The sequence below is a fragment of the Salarias fasciatus genome, chromosome 17 (assembly GCF_902148845.1).
Source record: "Salarias fasciatus chromosome 17, fSalaFa1.1, whole genome shotgun sequence".
Taxonomy (NCBI): domain Eukaryota; kingdom Metazoa; phylum Chordata; class Actinopteri; order Blenniiformes; family Blenniidae; genus Salarias; species Salarias fasciatus.
Window position 1 is genome coordinate 14,115,226 of NC_043761.1, and position 21,776 is coordinate 14,137,001.

The following is a 21,776-nucleotide window of genomic DNA, read 5'->3' on the forward strand; positions in this document are numbered from 1 at the left end:
ACGCCTGATAAGGCCCTCGTTACTTTTACATTACCTTACGTTCTATTGTTGTTAATAATGCATAATACAGTGAATATTTGTTTTAAAACTCAATTCTCTTGTTTTTCTCATAATTAAAAAATTACAGAATCACACCTTGCTGCAAATTGAAAAACTGCCACAGTTATGAAGTTCATCAACTTTATTTATTCATTTTTATTCATTTTATTTATTATTTTGTTTATTCATTTATTTATTCATTCATTATTATTCATTCATTTATTCTCCATCCATCCATGCAGGGCGCTGGAGACAAACCAGCTGACTCTCTGAGGGCAGGATATAAATGACCTCTGAACTGAGGTACCTCTGCTCATTAGAAAGTTTAATTAAGTTTTTATCATTAATTTTTCAAAGTCTTATGAAATCCCATGAAACACAGCCAAATGGTTATATCTCAGGAGTGACAAGAGATTTCAGCTAAAAGAGTTTTGCTCTGGATCTGCCAGCATTCTAACAAACTTGGTGCTGAAAAATCAAACCGTGACAAATAATCCAAGCTTTTCACCTCCCACATCGTCCCTCAGACTGCCTCCCCCTCTGTTTGTGTCCGGCGGAGCCCGGTGGGTCCAGGCTCATTAAGAAGCCCTAAACAAACCTCACCAGGATTTGGGGAATGGGGTTAAAAAGGGGGAAGGCCCAGGCGTCGATCTAAGCACAGGGGGAGGAAAGAGTGTATGTGTGTGTGTTTTTGTTTTTCCTGGGGGTATTGCGTCTCAAGGCTGAATGACAATGAGTGACAGAGTGTGAAAGAGGCCAGAGGAGAGTCTGAGTGCAGCGCTCTCCGCTCAGCTCCACACAGGACCTATCATTACCAGATGTCACAGTAAGAGCGGCTGCCAGTCGAATCACTGCTTATTCCCTTCAACTCTCTGCCTCTCTCTCTTCCTCTTTCTCTCTCTCTCTCCTGTTCACTCTGCTGGGTTTTTTTTCCCCTCCCTTCTCCATTTCCAGCTGTTTTTGGAGCCGGCAGCGAGAACGAGGGGAAGTTCTCCACCAATTGTTTCGGTCCTGAGAGGAGCCGGGCGGTTGGACCCTCCCTCCATCCCCTCTCTCCCCTGTTACACTCTTCCTCTCTCACCCCCTCTCTCTTTCTCGCTCTCTCTCTCTCCTCCCCTTGTTGTGACAGAACACACCTGCTTGATCTTGGCTGCACGCGCTCCGAGTCCAATTACCCCATAGGCCCTCTCAGCCACTCCACAGTCTCATCCCCCCACTCGGCTGGATTTTGGGAGTCAGGCTCATCTCAACCACTTCTCCTCTCCTCGCTTCTCCCGAGAACAGGTAAGTTCATCTGTGAACTTTTTGGGAAAACTGAAAAGTGTAGCCCTTGATGGATCATTTGGGACAGAGAATTCAGCTAGATGAGGCAGTGGGCTTATTTCCAAAGACAAAAACTTCTTGAAAAGTATTCTTGCAAGAGCTCTAGTTCATTTTCAGGGTTCCTGTGTCAGACAGGAACATAAATGCATGATGTGAAACTCACAGTATCTGCCGATGACGTTATTGTATAGTGATGGAAATAACTTATAGCAGCATGCGTGCACATGTGTGCCATGTTGGATTTCGGTCCGTTCTATTCTGGTTCTCAAACATCATATTGCTTCCATCTCCCCCTGCAATCATGTGTTGTGTGTATATTCCACGCATGTTGCCAGGCCTTGTTCCCACAGAACGTTTGGCTTTCGTGATGAGAGACCTTAATCATTCCCAGTCTGATCTGCATGCAGCCAAGTGAAAAGAGCAGCCGCTAGGGAAGGGGGTGTGGTGGCGGCGTTGATGCTGGTACCTCACTCCTCTGCCAGCATTTCTTCTTTTGACCCAAGTTTCCCACTGAATGGTCAGCCTGCACCTTTGTGATCCGTGAGATCCCTTTGTCCGACCGGAGTGTTTTGACATTTGTTTGTTAATCGATGTTTACCGTCTGTCAGTGTGTTCCTCAAGCTCTGTTTTCCCCATGTGTTAAAGTTTATGCATAGCTGTTGCAGTCCTTAAACACAGACAATGGTTTGAGTGTAAGAAAAGAGAGAGAGAAAAAAAGATGTGGTATTATTTTTTTCCCCCTCTTTCTGTCTTTGTTTAGCCATGTTTCATTCTTTCTCCCTTCCTCTCTGTTGCTTTCGGCCCAGTCTACAAACTAATGGGAGGGGGAAAAAAAAAAAAAAAAAAAAGTTGAGACGCTGATGAGAATTTCTTTGTGTTGATTCAGCCAATTACAACCTGTCAAGGTTGATTGGGAAACGTTGCTTTCGGTGCTTCTCACACTTTCCGTTCCAGCAGCTCATTTCAGATAGCAGCCAGACCGTTCTAACCCCAATCTCTTATCTGTCTGCCGTGCAGCTCTGCTTCTTTTCAGTGTGTGGCTCCTCTGCCCGGCGTGGCATGCTGCTGCTGTGTTTCCACAGAAGCAGAACAGCACCCAAATTGCTAGGGGCAACATCGAGCGAGAGGCTTTGAAGAAGAGATGAAAAAAAAAAAAAAAAAAAAAAGAAGTGCTCTACCTGGCAACACACAGTGCTATTAATCCTGTAATGGTACAGCTTCCTCTATCAAAGAGAGGTCTGACGGCTTCCCGGCAAGCCACCACACAACTCCCAGCTAACTCATTACATCCTTTTTGCCAGCAGGGAAAAAAAAAAAAAAATCTAATAAGGCTCAGCTGCGCTGAATGGAGTGGAATGAAACCAAGAAACAAAACAGAATCAAAAATGGCACTTAGGAAAGCGTACAGTCTAAAAGAAGAGCGTACTGAAATACACGCGGAGCTATAAAAGTTGTTTCAGGAGTTACATTTTTTTAGTCGAGCCGAACAGATGTTTAACATTTGAATCAGAAGTGAGTGAACTGAGGAGACAAGGCCCAGATTTGCACTCAGGGGCTTCATTTTTTCCATCTGGACTTCAATTCTCTGGGTCAAAGAGAGCGAAAGAACAATGAAATCAAATGGAAATCAGCCATGAAGTCTTTTTCCCCTCCTCACCTGTTTTTTTTTTTTTCTTTTTTACTGGAATACCAGAAAGTTCCACATGTCACTCTTTTGAGCCAAAAGTTTTAAGAGTCAGACAGAGAAAGAAAATACCATAGGCTGAAAGAGAGAAGCCGGGGAAGGAAGGGAAAGAGCATAAATAGGGAGGAGGAGATGGAAAGAGAAGAAAGGGGGAGAGGGTTGGGCAGTTCGTCCACGTTTCTGCAGCGCAGACGGTTGATAATGGGACTGAGGTTGATGGCAGGCCGACAGCTCTGCTCATGGAACAGCTGAAATGTGGTTCAACCACCTACTGGCTTTCCCATACAGTGACTGTAAAAACAAAAAAAAACAGGCATGCTTAAAAGACCCTGAAATGATCTGTCAGTAATCGTTATTGGTCAGACACTTTTTCATAGTTTTGCTGCTTAAAGACGGCACATTCATCACAGGGGGAAATTTCTTGAGCCAAAAACATCCAGATTGATGCAACGTTATTCATATTGCAAAACTTTTTGGCTCTTAAAATTGTTTACTGGCTTTCCTCTTTGGCACATTTTCCACCGCACAAATCCTTACTCATAAAATCCCCTGTTATATAGCAGGAATTTATTGAAAGTGTTGAGCACTGACTACTGTTTCAGCTCAACTTCAGTTATTCTTTTGTGTCTGAGCATGTGTGTTTTGGAAAGCAGGTAGGAGGGGGACCTATCATTCACTCTCCGATGGGTTAAAAGGGCCACACGTGTTTCAAATGTCCTGTGGCCTTGTAAATACCTTCCAGTGATTCATTGCCGACAGACGCTCTGCAGAGGCAGATGCAGGCCTGTGGAGAGTTTAGAGGGGAGGGGCAGGTAGCGGACAGGGGTGGAGGGTGGTAGCCAGTGTCTGCTTCACGAATTGTGGAATCACGGTGCGTTAATTCTCACCCCTGCTCCGAGAGGCTGCCGTAGAAATCTACTGCGATCTACAGTGATTTCGGTGGCCTCAAAAGTGTCAATGAGAAGCAGAAACAAGGAGGAGAAAGTGACAAAGCAACAGAGGGAAAATGACTCTGCTCCCTTATGCAAGCTCGGCTTCCTGTCTGGGAATCATTAGTAATGGTGGAGCCAGACTCGGGGAGGAGAGCGGAGGGAGGGAGATGAGACAAAGGAGGGAGACAGGAGAGTTGACACGAATGCCGACGCCACAGGAAATGTCAGTCTCCTCCCCCTTTTCTCCTGGTCGGACATGACATGATGAATCGCAGGTTTTGGAGAAACACCGTAATAATTAGTGTTCTATCTTGGATGGATTGTAAATCTTTCGAACATGGCTCCCAAAGTTTTTGCAGCTGCCTGAGAGTGTATCTCAACGTAATCTTTTTGAAGAGTTCCATCTCGTAATGTCCAACGTTCTTCAGGGAAATTTCAGAACAACACAGCGTGAAACAGTGACAAAACCGGGTTATATGCAGAGGATCTTCAGGGTAATTGGTCCGAGGGTTTCCCACTTTCACTCTCTGACTTAAAGGCCACGAACAGGAAGGTTATTGTCCACCAGTTTTTCACAATTAGTGTCAGTCCACTTCTTGGGAATAAAGACTGTCCCATTTTCATCCTGGACACTGGCGTGCAGCCACTGCAAGACAATGCAGGACATGTTTCATGAACGAAGCAACACTGACCTGAAACACACTGCAAGAAATGGACAAATCAAAGTTTATGATCTTGCAAACATGGTTGAAAACTATTTTATAAATTAAAATAACCAGGAAGAAGAGGCTTTCAGCTCACAACACTGTGTTATGTGTTGCTGAGTTGATCTGAGGCCCTGATACTGCTGAGACCTTTAGGTCAAGACAAGCTCCAGCACGCCGCTCTGATGTCTGGATTAAAGGCACACACACACACACACACACACGTCTGTCATATGTTTCAATTGATTCCCAAAATCCATGTGCGTGTGTGTGTGTGACTGTTTAGTAAGAGGAGATCCAAAATGTGATAACACACTCACATTAGTAGAATTTGAAAAAAAAAAGGAGACATTTTTAGGGTGAGACGTGTGTTAAGGTAGTGATGGATAAGGCTACAGTCAGTCTGCAGGAAATGAATGTGAGTCCACGTGTGTGTGTGTGTGTGTGTGTGTGTGTGTGTGTGTGTGTGTGTGTGTGTGTGTGTGTGTGTGTGTGTGTGTGTGTGTGTGTGTGTGTGTGTGTGTGCGTTCACATGTGTGGAGTTGAAAGAAGGGGACAGCGTGTCAGCGTAGGGTCCGTCCTGCAGGGGCCTGCTGTGGATGCACCGGAGCAGGCTGGTAATGAAAGAACCGACGCCTGGGGCTCAGCAAGTTTTCTCATGTATCTGTCCGTCGCTTCATCCCAGCTGGGAAAGCCTCCAATGTTAACGCTTTCAGTGAATGCTGGGAATCGAAAGACCCTGGCATTAGGTGACCACATACTCATTATTTTACCACTATTCATTTTTTTAAAAAAGCCATAAATTTCCACACAGTCCAGCCCAAAGTTCCCAAACTGAAAACCCCTTAAGTCAATTAACACTAATATCACTCCAAGTTTATTCTGCAGATGCGGTTAAAAATTGTTATTTAATGTCTGGAACACTAATCCTTGAAAATCCCCTATATTCACTTTTCCTGATTTCATTTCAAATTCACATAATCAGTAACTTCAGAGCCTGTTCATGGCTTCCAGAGTAACTCAAGCTTTTCCAGAAAAGCTGCACTAAAAACGTCATGAGATATCACTCTTCTGCCCGTTCTTCTTCTTCATGCGATGGTCCAGATGTTTGGGGAAGTCTTCTCCAAACAGATGTACATCATAGGGTACAGCTACAGCAAGAGAAACAAACAAAAAATGGGAACTTTTTAATTTTATTCTGGGCCAGTCAGAGAGAGCAGCGAACCGCAGCCGGCAAAACAAATTAGAGAAATCAACAGAGTGAGACGCGAACGTGTTCTTTGTGAGGCTGATTAAAGAAAGACTTTAACTTTAACTCCTTCAAATGGACAAACAGTGCCCAGGAATTTGTCAGTGTTTGGCATTTTAAAGGCATTTTGTCCTCTGTGGTTGAAAATGAGGGTTTTGGACGGTTCTCGATGTGAGTTCTAGGATTGTAATGAGTGCATGTTGGTGTGTACATGCATGTGCATGAATAGACTTTTGAAAATCTTCTTCTTCTCTGTCTGGCTTCCATTAAAGCTGTCGAGATGTTTATGGAGGAAGCCTGGCAGATTGATGGTGGGACACACGGAGGGCTTTCTGAAACTCGGCACCAGCAGAACAGGGACTTGTATATCTGTTTATGTGCTCCTGGTCACAGGTCAGAGCAGGGAGATAGGGTTCAGCAGTTGGCAGTAAAATCAGTGCTAGTTTGTGTGTATTGCCGTTCCTTCAAACAAAAGCTGGGATCCCGGCTTTGTACTTGACACACAATGTCTCAACATGCAAGATGAACCAGATGTGAGGATTTCAAAAGCTCTGCAAACCGTCTGATGAGCCGAGTTCCTAATGCTGTTACAGTATTGGCAGTTAATGTGTCATGCAACAGGACGGGCCCAGCCAGTCTGGCATCTCCGAGGGGGAAACATCCAAAGGCATCTAAAGCTATTGACCCAGGAGTGGCTCGCATCCCTAAATCCAAAAAGACAGCAGAGAGCCGCTGCCAAGTCTGCAAGACAAGGTTTTTGTTGGAGCGAACTTGCAGCTTTACTGAGATATGGGAGCCGAACACGGCCAAGATTAGTCAGCCCGACGACGGCTGGAACAGCATGTCCTCTGGATGCGCTGTACGTTCAGACCGGCGCTCTTTGTTTCACAACACCTCCCACTGCACCACATACCAACTGTATGGAAAACTGCATCGAGACGTTAAACACAGTGTGACACAACTGCAGGCTTCCTGCTTCAGCCCTTTGAGTATTTTTCCGCTTTGCAGCAACAGCACAAGAGTTAAAGAAAAAAGAAAAACGTCCATTTTGAAGGAGAGTCGCCTCATTCAACAGAATCTCCTCCTGAATGGAAGTGATTTCAGTCCCGGTCATACTGCATGGAAGGCCTGTGACCGCCGGACCGAGGCTGCACGCTGTGTCAAAGCGGCAACTGTTTCACGGACAAAGACTGTAATTACCGTTTGTGTATCGAGTCGCCCTGAGCCGTGATCCACATGACCTGATGCAACCTTAGCCAGGATTTACATTCCGCCAGCAAATATCCACGTCCCGCTTTTTCACTCATTCTCACCGAGGCGCCATTAAAACTCTTTTACGAGACTTTAACCCAGCCGTCGCCTGTGGCCTCGCACAGTCGGCACAGTCAGAGGAAATCATTTAATATTCCCAAACGCAAAGTTGGGCGAGTTCATGCGGTGTCACGACACTTTGGTGCCAACGCGATGCAGTCCGGCTCGAGTGCTCGAGATACAAAACATTGCTTTGTTCCACATAATTAAGCACACAGACATGGGAACATGCTAATTCACAGCAAAGATTCGGCGTGTAAAGCATCTTCTGAATGCTCACAGGCCATATAAACCAGCCCCAAGTTGCTCTCAGCTCTCTGAAACTGCTGCTTTTGGGTTAGTTTCATCATCCCGGTCATGATGTTCAGGTCAAGGTCTGCTGCAGTCCGGCTGCTCCCAGATCATTTGTTAGCATCTGCGGCTCAAATCAGCCCTTTAATTATTGTGGCACCGCGAAGGAAGGAGAAGCTGCAGCGAGGAGCCTGCCGGGCTTTCGAGACCGTCTGGATGTGTGTGAGCGGCAGGCTGTGTGTGTGCGTGTGTGTGCGTGTGCCATTGTGTTAAAGGTCAGGAGGTTTGGAAGTATGACCACACTGAGGGCAAGAGAGTGTGTTTTTGTGTCAACCCGGTTGTGGTAGTGTTCAGAAATAGACAACTGCGAGGAAGTTGGATTCTCCCAGCAACTCTGCATTCAGAGATATGCCGAGGATAAAAACTGTTCCCATTCATACACTGATCTTTAAAACGCCAGGGAGCCAGTTTAGCAGTCCTTCACAGGGAAAACTGACTGTCAGACTGTCGCACACACACTCATATTCACACCCACCAGCAATTTCAGGACACTAATCAACTCTGAATGCATGTTTTTAGACCGTGAATGGAAATACTGAGAGAAAACCAAAGAGAACATTCAAAACTCTCACAGAAAGGCTCTCCAAAGGACTGTTTGACAACAGCTGCACCTATGAAACTTAGAGCAATGGAGGTTAATGCAAATATTATTTATGCAAAAAGCAAATGGAAGCATTCTCAAAATTGTAAAAACTCTGTGTTTGTTAAATTCCGCTGCTAAATAGTGAAAAAAATACTTGCAATTACTCAAAACCTGCACAGAGAAAGAAAATTGAGAAGTTTTCTACTCCTTTTCCATGTTAGTGAAAGTGCTTTATATAATTAAAGGATTCCAGAATACACTTGTCAACTCAAATAAAAACCGTTTCTCATCTGATGAACTTGTGAAGTAATTTAAGTTGCTAAAATCAATGGATAAATGTTTGAAATCTCAAACTTCTGCTACTTTAATTGTTAAAAGACAAACAAGTTGCACAAGTTGCTTTTTTTTTTTTTTCCAAAAACTGGAATTAAACTGTAACATTTAGGACTTTTTTTTAGAATTGGGCTTGAAATCACAGTAAAGTTTAATTGATAGATTTTGTAACATGAAAAGGATTGCTAAGATGCAACAAATGCTGTGAACAACTCTTAAATTAGATATCACAAAGCCAAAAACATTGTTGGCCCGGCATCACAACTTCATGTTGTGTAATTTTCTCCTCTGGCTTTACATCAGCCGCCTTTCTCCACTTTTCACCGTCTGCCTAAAACGGCAAAAGATCCTGTTGTCCCAAAGATGTTAAATTGTTACACTGAAGTGCTTTAAGTTCTGCCTGCTGCCCTCCACCCTTCACCTTTGACCTCTGGACTTCAGTCAGTGTCTGTGCCTCTCTCTCTTTCTCTCTTTTAACGTCACAAAATCGAGATGCTTAAACACTATTTGGTAGTTTTGGAAATTGACCGTTTTCAAAGCGTTTCCACCCAGATCTTGTGGAATGTGTCATTTCAGGCTCCCTGCTCGCGGCGCCATGAGGTCAGCCTGTCTCTCTCTGCTCCTGGTCACGGCCTGCTGGGCTCTGCCCTTCCGCCAGTCGGGCTTTCTCGACTTCATGATGGACGACCCCGGATCCGGAGACGTCCCCGAAATGGTCCCCGGTGTCGGCAGTCGCTTCATGCCCGAAGGACCCAAGTGCCCGTTCAGGTGCCAGTGCCACCTCCGGGTGATCCAGTGCTCGGACCTGGGTAAGAGAACACACCCCTAAGCGTGTGCTATTGACTTAGAACCAACCGAATAACAGAGATTTCAAACTGTCTCGATTTGTGGAAAAGCGTTTAAGATGAGGGTTAACCAATGAAAGACACCACTTCAACATGACTTTCTTCTTCTACCTTCTGTTGGCCTTATGACGCAATTACTCACCTAATTCCAAAACTTATTTCCTGATATATAACCCACAATCTAAAGAAAACCTGACCGTCCTTCCATTTTCTTCGCCCCGTCCTCCATTTGGTGCTCTGGCCTGGATTCCACACAGCTGAGCTCACTTCGTCGGAGCAGATCTTGAGGTCAGACGGGTGGCTGTAGTACGTTTTTACTGTACATTTACTGCTCGGAGTGACACGGCTCGTTTTTTTTTAAGAGCAGGAGTAAGAGTCACCGACTCGCTTCGCTCCACCCAAAACCCCCAGGGTCGCTGGGAGGCTGTATTGTGTTGCACATTTTTTGCGAAGCCGTCCAGAGAACATGACACAAGTGTTGATACGCTAAACGCTCACAGATGTCTTGAGTCTTGTTCCACTTCCTGTAACAACTGCATTATCTTCTACTTCCCGGCAAATTGTTGCTTTTGTTTTTCTTAAAGCGCAGTAGAGATTAAGGGTCCGCCCGCTCTCAGGAAAGTCCTGCAAATATCCATCAATCACCCGGAACACGCTTCTTAACATAAAGCCCAGCCAATGTTATTTACCGAGGCTGAAAGACTACAATTACTTAGTCAGCTTTTCACCTCAGCTCAGTCATAACAATTTACTCAATTGCCGTCTTTGTTGTTTGGAGCTTATCTGCCGTGTTTTTCTAACGTGATGTATAGCATACACAAGCGTTTGAGTCATCTCACAACCGCCGCCACAGGAAAGTCCCCGACCTCATTTATTCTGGCCTATTATATAAAAGCGCTCCGCTGCTCCGTTGCTCCGTTGGGTTTGATAGATTCTTTTGGCCCTGCTCTTGTTTGGGAAGGGAGGGGCATGCGCTTCACGGAGACAGATAAAGGAGATGGGGAGCTGTTGGGGGGATATTCCGAGGCCGTAATGAAAAGGAGGAAGGAACGTATAGATTCGCATTCAGATCCGTGTAAAGACCGCCAGATGAGCAGGTGGTCTGAAAGTTTGGGTTCAGAGATATTCATAAAAAAAACGGTTCCATTACATCATGGCTGCAGACGAGGCAGTCAGCATCGGCTCTTTCCCCAAAGACCGAGTCCCATGCCCGGAATCTTCCATCCTGCATCCCGACTGCCGGCCCCCCGAGTCCCCATCTGCTCTCCAGACCCACTGGCACGCACGCAAACGCACCGCCCTCAGCATGCATGTGTGTGTGTGTGTGTGTGTGTGTGGACTCACGCGCACGCACAGGGAGGACAGAGGTGTCTGCTTCTCAGCGTGTGAGTTAGCAGGAGATGAAATTCAGCCAAGACATTAAATCTCGCCAACTCCATTAGAATATTTCAGCTGATTAGTCGACCCGGCAGCCTGTTTAGCTACAAGCACACAATGTTCCTGAAAAATGGTTTACTCTATCATTGAAAAGGCATGTTGTGAAAGGGGCGTATGAAGTGCACGGTTTGCATTTCTCATCCTCCCACACTTCTGACCCGGCTGCCCCCGAACAGTCCAGACTTGCTCAATCCTGATTGAGTGTTTGATTATGCAGCCAGATCGGCTTGTTCGACCCGTCAGACCGAGCGAGGAAATTGCATAACTGCCGCCGTTCCTCCTTGGAAAAGTCGTATATGAGTGTAAGTTGATTTGCCAATCGCCGCGATTACAAACCGAGACGAGAGCATCACTGAAAGTCTCATTTCTTCTGTTCAGGACCGGCCAAGTACCCAAAACCACCTTATTTTTAGTACACAGTGCAGTTCAATTGATAGATTCACTTGTTTTTTAAAGCAGGATATAAGAAGGAAGGGCTGCAATAGTTTGACTTTTGGACAACGACAATGAAGAGGAATGTGTGGAGGTATACAATGCGGTGCCGCGATGGTGGCGGCGACCGCAAACAGCCGGGGCGGTTCGTGGGTCATCCAGTGCCGCGCTGGAGAGACTGACAGGAAAACAAACGGAGCCGCAAGTAATGTTTGGGTGAACAGAAGCCGCCGTCACAGGTCCGAGACTAAATCCACCCAGACGAGCGTTCGAGGACAGGAGTCACAGAGCGTGAGCGCCGCTGTTAAACAGTTTACTCTACGCCTCTTCGTCTCAGATGTAAACCGGTCGTTATGAGTCTTGGTGCAGGTTTTGCAAAATGCATGAAGGTGTGTCTCCCCAGCCGGCCACGGTTTCTGCCTGCAGATGTCATTTTCTGTGTCACAGCGAAGGTGACGGGCAACGTCCAAGTGAAAAAAACAATAAACCTCAGCGTCCAGGTATGCAGCCGCCTGCAAGACTCCAGAAGGAAATTTACTTTCAGGTCCAATTCCGTCAGATGTGCTTTAAAGCACAAAAACAGACATATTTGGGAATGAGATTAACCCCACCCAATAAAATCTGATGAAAATATTTGCGACGGAGCAACGTTCAGTGTTTAACTCTTAGCTTTAAAACCCAATGAAATGAAAAATATCTGTTATTTTAGCCCATTTGAATCATCCACAGCTTCGCAGTGATTGCCTCAGATATCCGCTCAAAAAAAAAAAAAAAGATTTGTTATTCAAAATGTCAGTTAAATTGACAGTGTTTGTACATATTTTCATCAAATATCAGTCTTGCTATCTGTATCATGGAGTTTTTCAGGTTGCTGTGTTTATGTCTCTAATCCCATCGTGCCAGTTTTGGTTAGAATGTTTCAAAAAGCCAAAAAAAAAAAGTTCCTTCTTTCATTCCCATCAGCTACACAACTTCACACATCCTCTGTGTTGTTGCAGCATAAAGTCCAAAGATCGGGAATAAAACTCAAGCAATAGCTGCAACAGAGCTCAATACTAAAAAAAAGTAAAGAAAATTTGATAATAAAGTCACAAAGTGCCCACAACTGTCCCACTTTCAAATGAGACTTTAGAAGTGCTGCTGATAATGTTAAACATGGTTACAGGGAATTGATTGCACAATAACTTTCCATCATCTAAGGACCGTAATGTGCCACCAACAAAGGAAAATGTGTCGTAAGCACATTTACTCCAGCACAAGACATGACTCAGACGCTGAACTCAGGACTTTATGTGTGTCAGTTTATCAGATTTTCCCGACAGAATCCTTCAGCTTAGTCATTGGGTCAAGGCGGTAGCAAGTTTATATTCATTTCCTGCTGAGGTCAGTGTGTGGTTCCCCTTTCAGCTGAACCAAACGCCTCTTCTACCCTTTCACCCCTTGAACTGAATCCAGTTAATCAGGAGTTTCTCGTTTCAGGCCTGAAGTCAGTTCCTGAGGACATTCCTGACGACACCACACTGCTGGACCTGCAGAACAACAAGATCACCGAGATCAAGGAGAACGACTTCAAGAACCTCAAAGGGCTGCATGTAAGAGACATTCTGCCAGGTTTAACTGTGACGATGCAGGAAAAAGTCGAAGAACAGCAAAAATGAAACACTAAATTGGACATTTTTCTGAAGTATTTAGTGCCGAGTTGTGCGCTCTATTTGTCATCCCCAATATTATGCAACGGTTGGTGTTATGTAACCAACTGCAGCCCCTCTTCACAATCAAACTTTGAGCATCCACAAGGGAAAAAGTCCCTTTTTTTTAACTATGTTTTGGACAGTCTGGGCAGATGTGAGGGAGGGTTTTTGTGTTTGCGTATTCCCAGTCACAGTCCATTTACCGTGACTCCCAGCCGGTTCCCCCTCGTCCTTACAGTTAGCCGTACCGCTCTTCTTCATCAATCATTGCCACCTCGAAGCCGGCGTTCGCTCTTCCCCGAGCGATTCACCAGGTGCGTGGAAAGTATTCGCCCTGAGGCCTTTCAGCCTCGCAGCCTCACACCTCCAACAGAGTCCCGTCGCTTTCCCCCCCGGCAGTAAATACTTCTGTCTGCCGACCAGAGTCATCAGAGCAGAGCAGCAGGAGTGAGATTCCTCTGGAAAACTTGAACTTGACCTTCCATCTGGACGGCGAAGCGTCGACTGCTCCTGTCTTCTCACTCGTCTCGTGTCGCCCCTCACAGGCTCTGATTCTCGTCAACAACAAGATCACCACCATCCACGCCAAGGCCCTCACGCCTCTGACCAAGCTGGAGCGCCTCTACCTGTCCAAGAACCTGCTGAAGGACATGCCCGCCAACATGCCCAAGAGCCTGCAGGAGCTCCGCATCCACGAGAACGAGATCACCAAGATCAAGAAGGCCAACTTCCAGGGCATGTCCAACATCATCGTTATGGGTAGGACGACAAAGACAGCGCCTCCAAAGTGAAACCTGTCTTCAAACATGATGTTTCCACCAGTTATTAGGGTTTTCATTTTCTCTCAGATGGCTAAAAATGGCTCGGTTTTTTTTCCATTGTCTTATATAAGTCCAAATCCATAATTGATTCTTATGTAATGTCCTGAAAGACTTACAAATAAGAACATTTAACTCAATTAGGTTCCAGAAAGGCACAAAAATAGGCCGATACAAGTGTAAGAATATCAACCAGTCATGAAACACATTCAAAAAATATCTAAGATTAGTCCTACTAATCGTATGGCATCCTGTTATGTATATCGACCTTTGACACCAGTCGAGCCTTGAAGTCAGGATTATTTTGAACACATTGAACAAAGATATTCATCTAGTTTATAGACTGAGCACAAACCTAATTTTATGAACTGATCCATTCAAGTTTGATACCTGTTCCTTTTGGAAATACTAAAAACCTCTACTTTGTTTATTGCAGAAACGACAGAGGACTGACTCATAGTGTCCTGTTTTTGTTTGAAAATTGGAACTTACTGCATTTCTATTTCACCTTTTCATAAAAGAATCATATTGTAATCATCTTCATGACTTTGGTCACTGTTAAATATCATTCAGCTCCAACTTGTTCATGATCCAAGGTGTCTTTCTGTCATTGAAGCTCAAAAAGTGAATTCAGACCCTCTAAATGCATCAAAGAGAGAGTTCGGATCCCTCTGTGACTAACAGGGAAATCTGGTGTGAAGAAAAACAGATTTGCAAACACAAGCTATTGTCTTGCTCAGGAGTTTATTCATAAGTCAGCATTTTCTTCCCGGAACACACCAGGAAAGGAATTCACTTCATCAACAGGATCCATTCCTGCTCCTCTTCCTCGCCCTTCTTCACTCTCTGTATGGTTTCAATTGTTTCTTCATTCTTTCTTTTCTTCCCTGCTTGCTTTCCAGAGCTCGGGTCCAATCCTCTGAAGAGCGTGGGAGTCGAGGCCAGCGCGTTCGGCGACCTGAAACGGGTCTCTTACATTCGCATTGCCGACACCGAGATCACAGAAATCCCCAAAGGTACGGCCCTCATTCCACAAACGATTCCTGTAATGGAGGATTTAGTTTAATCTGGGTCCGGTCAGGTTCAGCCAGCAGCAAACATTTCCTGAAAATGAAATAATGGGCGACAGGGTGCACAGCGAAAACGCAAATCACAGTATCAGTGGAGAACATATGCATGAAAAACATGCTCTCGATATCATCTCGAGCTGAAGGTAGGGGTTAAGGACGAGTGAGCTCTGCTCCTGGTGGTCATCCAGCTCTTGTGCTTTGGCAGGCCTGCCCGCCTCTCTGTCTGAGCTTCACCTGGACGGAAACAAGATCTCCAAAGTAACGGCCGGGAGCCTCAAAGGCCTGAAGAACCTGGCCAAGTAAAAAACTATTCCCTTGTTTCTCCCACACGTTACCAGAAAATGAACAAACCACAACAAACAGAACTATGACGCAGTAAGATCTGGTGTGAAGAGGCTGTGATAGAACGAACAGGATTCTTCAACCGCCTGATTTCTGTCCTTTCAGGCTCGGTCTGAGCTACAACGAGATCAGCACGGTGGAGAACGGGACCCTCGCCAACGTGCCTCACCTGCGGGAGCTGCACCTGGACAACAACGCCCTGACCTCCGTGCCCCCGGGTCTGCCTGACCATAAGTACATCCAGGTACAAGCTGCAAACGCTGGACCGCTTGTTTATCACGCTGTCAGTAACTCAGGTTTGACCGACGATGCAGGACTGTTTCGTTCCAGTAAATTAACGCCGCCAGAGCGCTACAGCTACGGCCTTCGTTCCCTCAGGGCCCGATCACACTCAAACACAGCAAAGGTTTACTCCGCCGCATTTGGTCTGTTTAGGTTATCGCAGTACGATTACAAGTCAACCAAGGCTGCCATAACAAAAGCCACATGGATTCGTTTAGGGTTTGTTTGCCGAGCGGGCCGCTGGTAGCTTCCCATACTATACGGTTACCGGTCCTGTCTGGAGGGAACGGGCTGTGCAGACACTCGCTTCTGATAAACAACAAGCTTATCTCAACAAAACGCTTTTGTTTCAGGGTAATTTCGACAGAACAAAATGTGCTTTGTTCATTGAGAAATTACAAAACTCAAAAGTATCCCATGCTCGACATAGCGTTGAGTATGGGTTCCTATGGTAATAACACATTCTCTAACACAGTTTATCCTTGCTGAATTTTGAAGATTGACACATGATCACTTGAGTCAACAGTCGCCTTTAAAAGCAGTGAATATTCAATATATCATATACTGCAGATTACAAAATACTGACTTGTTTTGTGTTGTTTATTGCAGATCAATGATGGACAGCATTGAAAGACATCAGAGAAAAGTTTTATGTTTTTATAGGCATTTCTGACTCTTTGGAATAAATAATTAAAATGATTTTGATTGCTAAATACTATTACTGATAAGTGTTTAGTGAGACCTGGATCGCTGACTGACAGGAAGAGATGAGATTTCCTCTCGATATTGAGGAATGCTATAAGAATTTAGTGGTTGAGGTCATTATTGTAGAGAACTTAACCTGTTTGACTCTCTTTGCCACCACCATTTAGTCCATTTACCATTTATTTCTCATTTCTTTGTCGCCTTCTTCGGTTTTCCGTTGCGTATGCGTCACAGCTGCATGACTTGTCTCATCCCTCCTTTAGCTCATGTGTTTTTTATCTCCCTCCTCCTCTCTCGACCTCTTCCCATTAGGAAATTGGCTTATCTTCCTCCAATACTCTGTCTTTAGTGTCCTTTCTTGTCACACCAATCACCTACGCGCTCATATGTTTCATATGATTGTTTTTTTTCGCTCGGCAGCTGTTTTCATGCAGCAGTGATCTTCTTCTCGGTTCTGTCCAGGAAAGGCTTATCTGTGGTTTTAGAGAAATATGTTTGACTCAGCCATTTTGAGGTGTATCACTTTCACCTTCATCGGTTTTTTCACTGGTCATTTTCCCGTCCCTTCTCCAGGTGGTCTACCTCCACGCCAACAATATCGACGCCGTGGGAACGGAGGACTTCTGCCCTCCGGGCTTCAACACCAAGAAGGCCATGTACTCCGGCATCAGCCTGTTCAGCAACCCGGTGTCCTACTGGGAAGTCCAGCCCGTCACCTTCCGCTGCGTCTTCGACCGCTCCGCCATCCAGCTGGGCAACTACAGGAAGAAGTAGAGCGTGAAGTGGTGTGTTTTGTAAATGAGCGCGTGAACGTTTTTGTAAGAGTGCGTGTTTGACCACCTTCCCCCCCCCGAAACGACGACTGCCGCCCCCTTTCTGCAATATGACAATGTTGTTAATCCACACACGCTTTCATAAAAACTCTACCGGACATGGACCTTAAACACAACATATCATCTTAAATCACTCACACACACTCACACACACACACAAAGCTTCCAGTAAATTGAAATTCAGAAATAAGCCAAAAAAAAAAAAGGTGGAAAATGTCATGAAATCCGATCTACGTTTATCAGCCTTTGTGTAAATTCTATGAAAGCTGACCTGTAGAGCAGGCAGTGAAAGGGTTAACTTGTGTTTTACCTTTAACCACCGGTATACTAGAATGTACTAGAGATTTCCTGTGTACTAGGAGCGGAGTGTAACATTACCGAGCTGCACTCTCGGGACGAACTCAGAGTTTCTATTTGTATTGTGCTCAATTCAAGTAGAGATAAAAGCAACCTTGACTTCTATCACATTGTGATTTCTTGTGCTTGCTTCGGTGTTGCTTTAGTGTTTGGACCACTTCGTCACATTCCAGCCGCCGCTGACCCCTCTTGGTGTGTGTTTTCCATCGAGACAAGGCGAACACATCATCTAAAAAAAAATGTAGAATAAACCACATATGTTTTAAACGGAAGCCATTTCCAAAGATTTATATGCATGCTATTTTGTTTATGTTTTTTTTTCTCTCCTTCAACTTGAACCTGGTGCTTCCTGGATTCGCTTGTTAATGCGTTTATGTATGTCTCTCTGTTTTACCTGCCCTGTTTTCCTTTCCTTTTTTTTTTTTTTTTTTTTTTTTTCAAAAAGAAAACAGTCAAAAAAAAAGGAGGGTGTATGTAGACTGGCATGCCCGCGACACCCGTGATGGTGTGAATGTTGTATGTATAGACGCTGTATATAAATGCTGTATAAAAAAAATACTTCTCATTGCTTAAAAAAAAAAAAAAAAAAAGGCACAAGCACTTACCATAGCTCAGACTTAATATATCTGCAACAAGGGTGTTCCTCTATTTTTCCCGGAGCGAGGGCTCCAGCTAAGGTGTCCTGAACAAAATAAAACTACTAATGGAAAAAGTAGTAGTTTTTGATGGGTGTAATGAACCACAGATTGCTTTATTGTTCAGCGCAATGGGCAGGTAAGAAAGAGACGGTGAGTAAACCGGTTCCAGGCGGGCAAGGTCAAGAGGAGGCACGGGTGTGAAAAAATCAAGAGAAACAGGTAAGAAGCCGACGCGAAAATGTACAGAAAATGTCAGGTTCATCAGTTTGACGGGTTAAATCCCATTAATATGCTGTAAAGACGAATAATGTGCAGTCAGACACCGTCACCATTCAGCCAAAGGTTTGAAAAGTTTTAGAAAGTTTGTTATTTGCAGTATGAGGGACTTTAAATCTGGAATTTCAAAGTAGACAAACACTTTCACTCTCAGTCTTCCTCCATCTGGCAGCTGTGAGTCACATTACAGATGTTTCTACACATCGTGTACTTCTGTCCAAAAAAATCAGACCTGATCGATTTGTCCTCTCCAGTTAGAGAGATTTATGACAGGGCTTCCTGCTCCTGCTTTACACTTTAAAAAAAGGTTTGGCAAAGATTCCTATTTATAGTGATACCAGATGATATAGTGTACCAGATGCCTCGAATTCACTTGAACATAGGAAGAAAAATGGCTAAAAGAGGATTTGAAGGTTTCATAATAATACAGTGGGACTGATTAGAGCCGTTATTCAGCCATACGTTTAGAAATATTTGTCATTTCAGTCAATTTCTGAGTGAAGTGAAGGTTTTCTAGCAGCATGAACAGGTCAGGAGTGAGGTCTCGAACCCGGACGGGCCACAAGATGCTCTGCACACCTTCACAGGACCGATACGCATCTATATATACAAACACACAGACAACGCATTCAGTTTAGAGTCTTCAGTCCAGCATGTCTTTGGTTTGTGGGAGGAAGCTGAAGCTCCCTGAGGGAATCGCGCAGACACGTGCACACACGGCGCACGTCAGCGGGTCTGATAGTGAACGGACCAACGCCTGGGCGACCCTGCAACAACATTTGGATCAATCCCTGCGAGTGCAATCAGAACAATGGAATCTGCAAAAAAAGATTTAAAAAAATAAATAAATCTTGCAAGCCCTATGGTAGATACATTTGCTGCTCGTCCAGCAGCTTGTAAGTCATATTGATGGGTGTTTTTGTGGACTGAGGTAAGAAAAAATGTTTACATATGGACCATTTCTGGCCTGGGAGCCGCCGGAGATTTATAGGTCTCTGGCTGTTTTTAGAAACTTAAATGGAAATATTTAAGTTTAAGGGAAAATATTGAGCTCCTATGAGACGAGCGTAGTGGCTGAAGCTGCTGAGCCTGGTGCCGCTTGTTGAGATCAGTATCCTCAATTAAACTGATTCTCTGTTATTTTACAATGTTGGGCAAGATTTGATCACTGCTTGAATTACTTTTTGCTTTATCGTAATTAATTCTCCATCTGTTCATACATGTTCTATTCATCATACAACTTAGGGTCAGGGGATGCTGGAACGTTCCGCCAGCCCATCACAGCATGTTTGCGAACTGAAAACGCTCAGATAGAACATGCAAACCCCATACTGAAAGAGAGTGTGAACCGCTCAACGTAATGCTGAGCACGTTGACACGAAAATCAGCTCTAATCTGATGTAGAATTCCCCACACTCCTGAATTAATTTAAATAATTAATGCTAAAGACATCTCTTTCAATAAATATGAGTAATCCAGTTACAAATAAAGCAAACAGATCACCCTGTAAAAAAAAACAAACAAAAAAAAAGGTGTTATAAAAAAAGGAATATTTAAGACATGACTGAATATTCAGCACACACGCACGGACACGCACACGCACCCTTATTTTCTTTGGAGCGGAGGAGTGAAAAGCATCAGTGTTTGGAGCTCTGGCTCTCATCCCAGCAGCTCTGCAGGAGCTCGGCCCCGCAGCGTGAATGCACTTCGATCTGTTGCCCCCGCGTGGCGGCGGTCGGTACTGCACGCAGGCACGCACGCACGGCGCAACCTGATCTCCTCCACGGGCGTCTGTCTCTCAGACCAAAGGGCACTTCAGACGTGTTGCTTTAGGCTCGCCGCCAGCAGCTGTGTACCTTTACGTGTACGGAAGTAGTCGGCGTGTGTGCATCTGCTAATTTCAGCTCGCATTTGCACACACACACACACACACACACAGTCAGACACCTTGCTGGGTGTGTGTTTGCACATTTGCATGTGTCTGTCTTGCATCGCTTATGCAACCGGTGAAACCTGAGGTCTTTCAGCGTGATGCTGGAAAGCTGATGTGTCACAGATTTATGCAGATTTGTTATTTTTTTCATTCACTCTGCAAATCCAAACCACAACAACTTGCAAAGAGAGAGTCAATCCACCTATCAGGAGCGTCTGAAAACAGAAACTGTGCGCTTTAATGCGTCTAATTTTCAGTATATCCTATCTGCGTGATTGAAGCAGCTGATTTCTGCACCACGCGGTCGATCCGTCTGATTTCCCTGCTCTCATGTGGCGCATGTGAGCCTATAAGACACAAGGTGAGAGACTCCTCGCTCGGCCTGCCAGGGGATGATTCCCTCTGTTTTAAGCACCGTGCTTACCACATGACCACATGGTCGGAACAGAAGGTGGTGTCTGGGCGCTGTCTGAGATTTTATTAGAGGCTTTCTGTGTGTCTGTGCCAAGGCGTCCAAAAATATCCCTGTTTGCTAATATGCTTGTTTGAATCTCCATCTGTGCACCACTGTCGGAGCATGTGCATGTGTGTCCTAACTTGTCGAGTTATTTTCTTCAGCTTTACACGTTTGTGTAGCTCTCCGGGAACAAGTCGGCGTGCGCTGTTAACAAGGCGGACGCGGCCAGGGACCGTAAAGTTCTCGCTGCACTGTCACATGCTGCGGCGCCGATCTTTAATCCGTCAACTGGGATGAACTTGACCGATTAGCTCGGCGCGCACTTGTTTATTTTACCCCACACACAGAAAACTGGGTCTTTATTTGAATGTTTTTATGCATAAAAAGACTGCCGAACAAAGGAGCGTCATCCTGAAAAATCTAAAAATAATTCTGGATAATCTGCAAATCTAAACAAGCACCAAGAGCACCAAATGCTGCCAGGTTCACAGTGAAACGCCGTCTAACTATAAAATATACAGAGTGTTCTGGGAGAGCTGCAGTTGGAAGGTTCGGGGGGAAACGAGCGGACGTGACTCACTTTTTGACTTATTTCGGGATCAAGCTGCAATTACTATCATAATGAGTATAATTCAGAAGTACAGACTCACGGAATTTAAAAGTGAGATGATAATCTCTCAGATTTCTGTCAAATGTGTTGTTGGAATAGGGAAAGTCGCGTCTGTTCTGGCTCGGCCGAAGGAAATGAGGGCAGAAACAGCTCCGGTCATTAGTCTCCGAGAACGATTGCTTATGAAAACGAAGGAAAGAAGCACATCCTTCTTCACGAATTCATTTTTTTTTTTTTTTACTTTATGTAAGTATGCATGCTAACTGAAAGGTAAAGAACAGATTTCATTACAAGTAATTTGTAATTTCTCGAAACCATCTGTCGAAAAATGCATGTAGGTCATCACTCGGATTCAAACCTGTAGTGGAACGCCGCTTGATTATTCATGAGTGTTTGTTTGTGTGGAATTCATGACTTGGCATTGTGGCTATTAGGGATTATGTAAGTTACAGCTGAGGACAAACACAGTATTAGGAAACCAGCGTGGCGGGCCAACGTCTGCCATCTGGTCTAATGGAAAGGTTATGAGAGCGAGCGGAGG

The 21,776-nt window shown here is 44.8% G+C and overlaps 1 protein-coding gene across 1 annotated transcript; it reads left to right on the forward strand.

Annotated features, from left to right (window-relative positions):
- The first annotated feature begins 1,072 nt into the window (after positions 1-1,072).
- Positions 1,073-17,911, forward strand: dcn (decorin). The gene is made up of 8 exons (XM_030113397.1): positions 1,073-1,323; positions 9,086-9,318; positions 12,703-12,815; positions 13,460-13,673; positions 14,635-14,748; positions 15,008-15,101; positions 15,250-15,388; positions 16,705-17,911. Exons 2-8 carry the CDS (start codon positions 9,105-9,107, stop codon positions 16,903-16,905), a joined length of 1,089 nt encoding a protein of 362 aa, XP_029969257.1. The 5' UTR covers positions 1,073-1,323; positions 9,086-9,104; the 3' UTR covers positions 16,906-17,911.
- The last annotated feature ends 3,865 nt before the right edge of the window (positions 17,912-21,776 follow it).

Excerpts from the sequence above, each read along its gene's own strand:
- dcn (XM_030113397.1), top strand. The coding sequence starts at position 9,105 with ATGAGGTCAGCCTGTCTCTCTCTGCTCCTGGTCACGGCCTGCTGGGCT. Across the intron at positions 12,816-13,459 it reads AGAACCTCAAAGGGCTGCAT|GCTCTGATTCTCGTCAACAA; the intron begins GTAAGAGACATT and ends CGCCCCTCACAG. Across the intron at positions 14,749-15,007 it reads GATCACAGAAATCCCCAAAG|GCCTGCCCGCCTCTCTGTCT; the intron begins GTACGGCCCTCA and ends GTGCTTTGGCAG.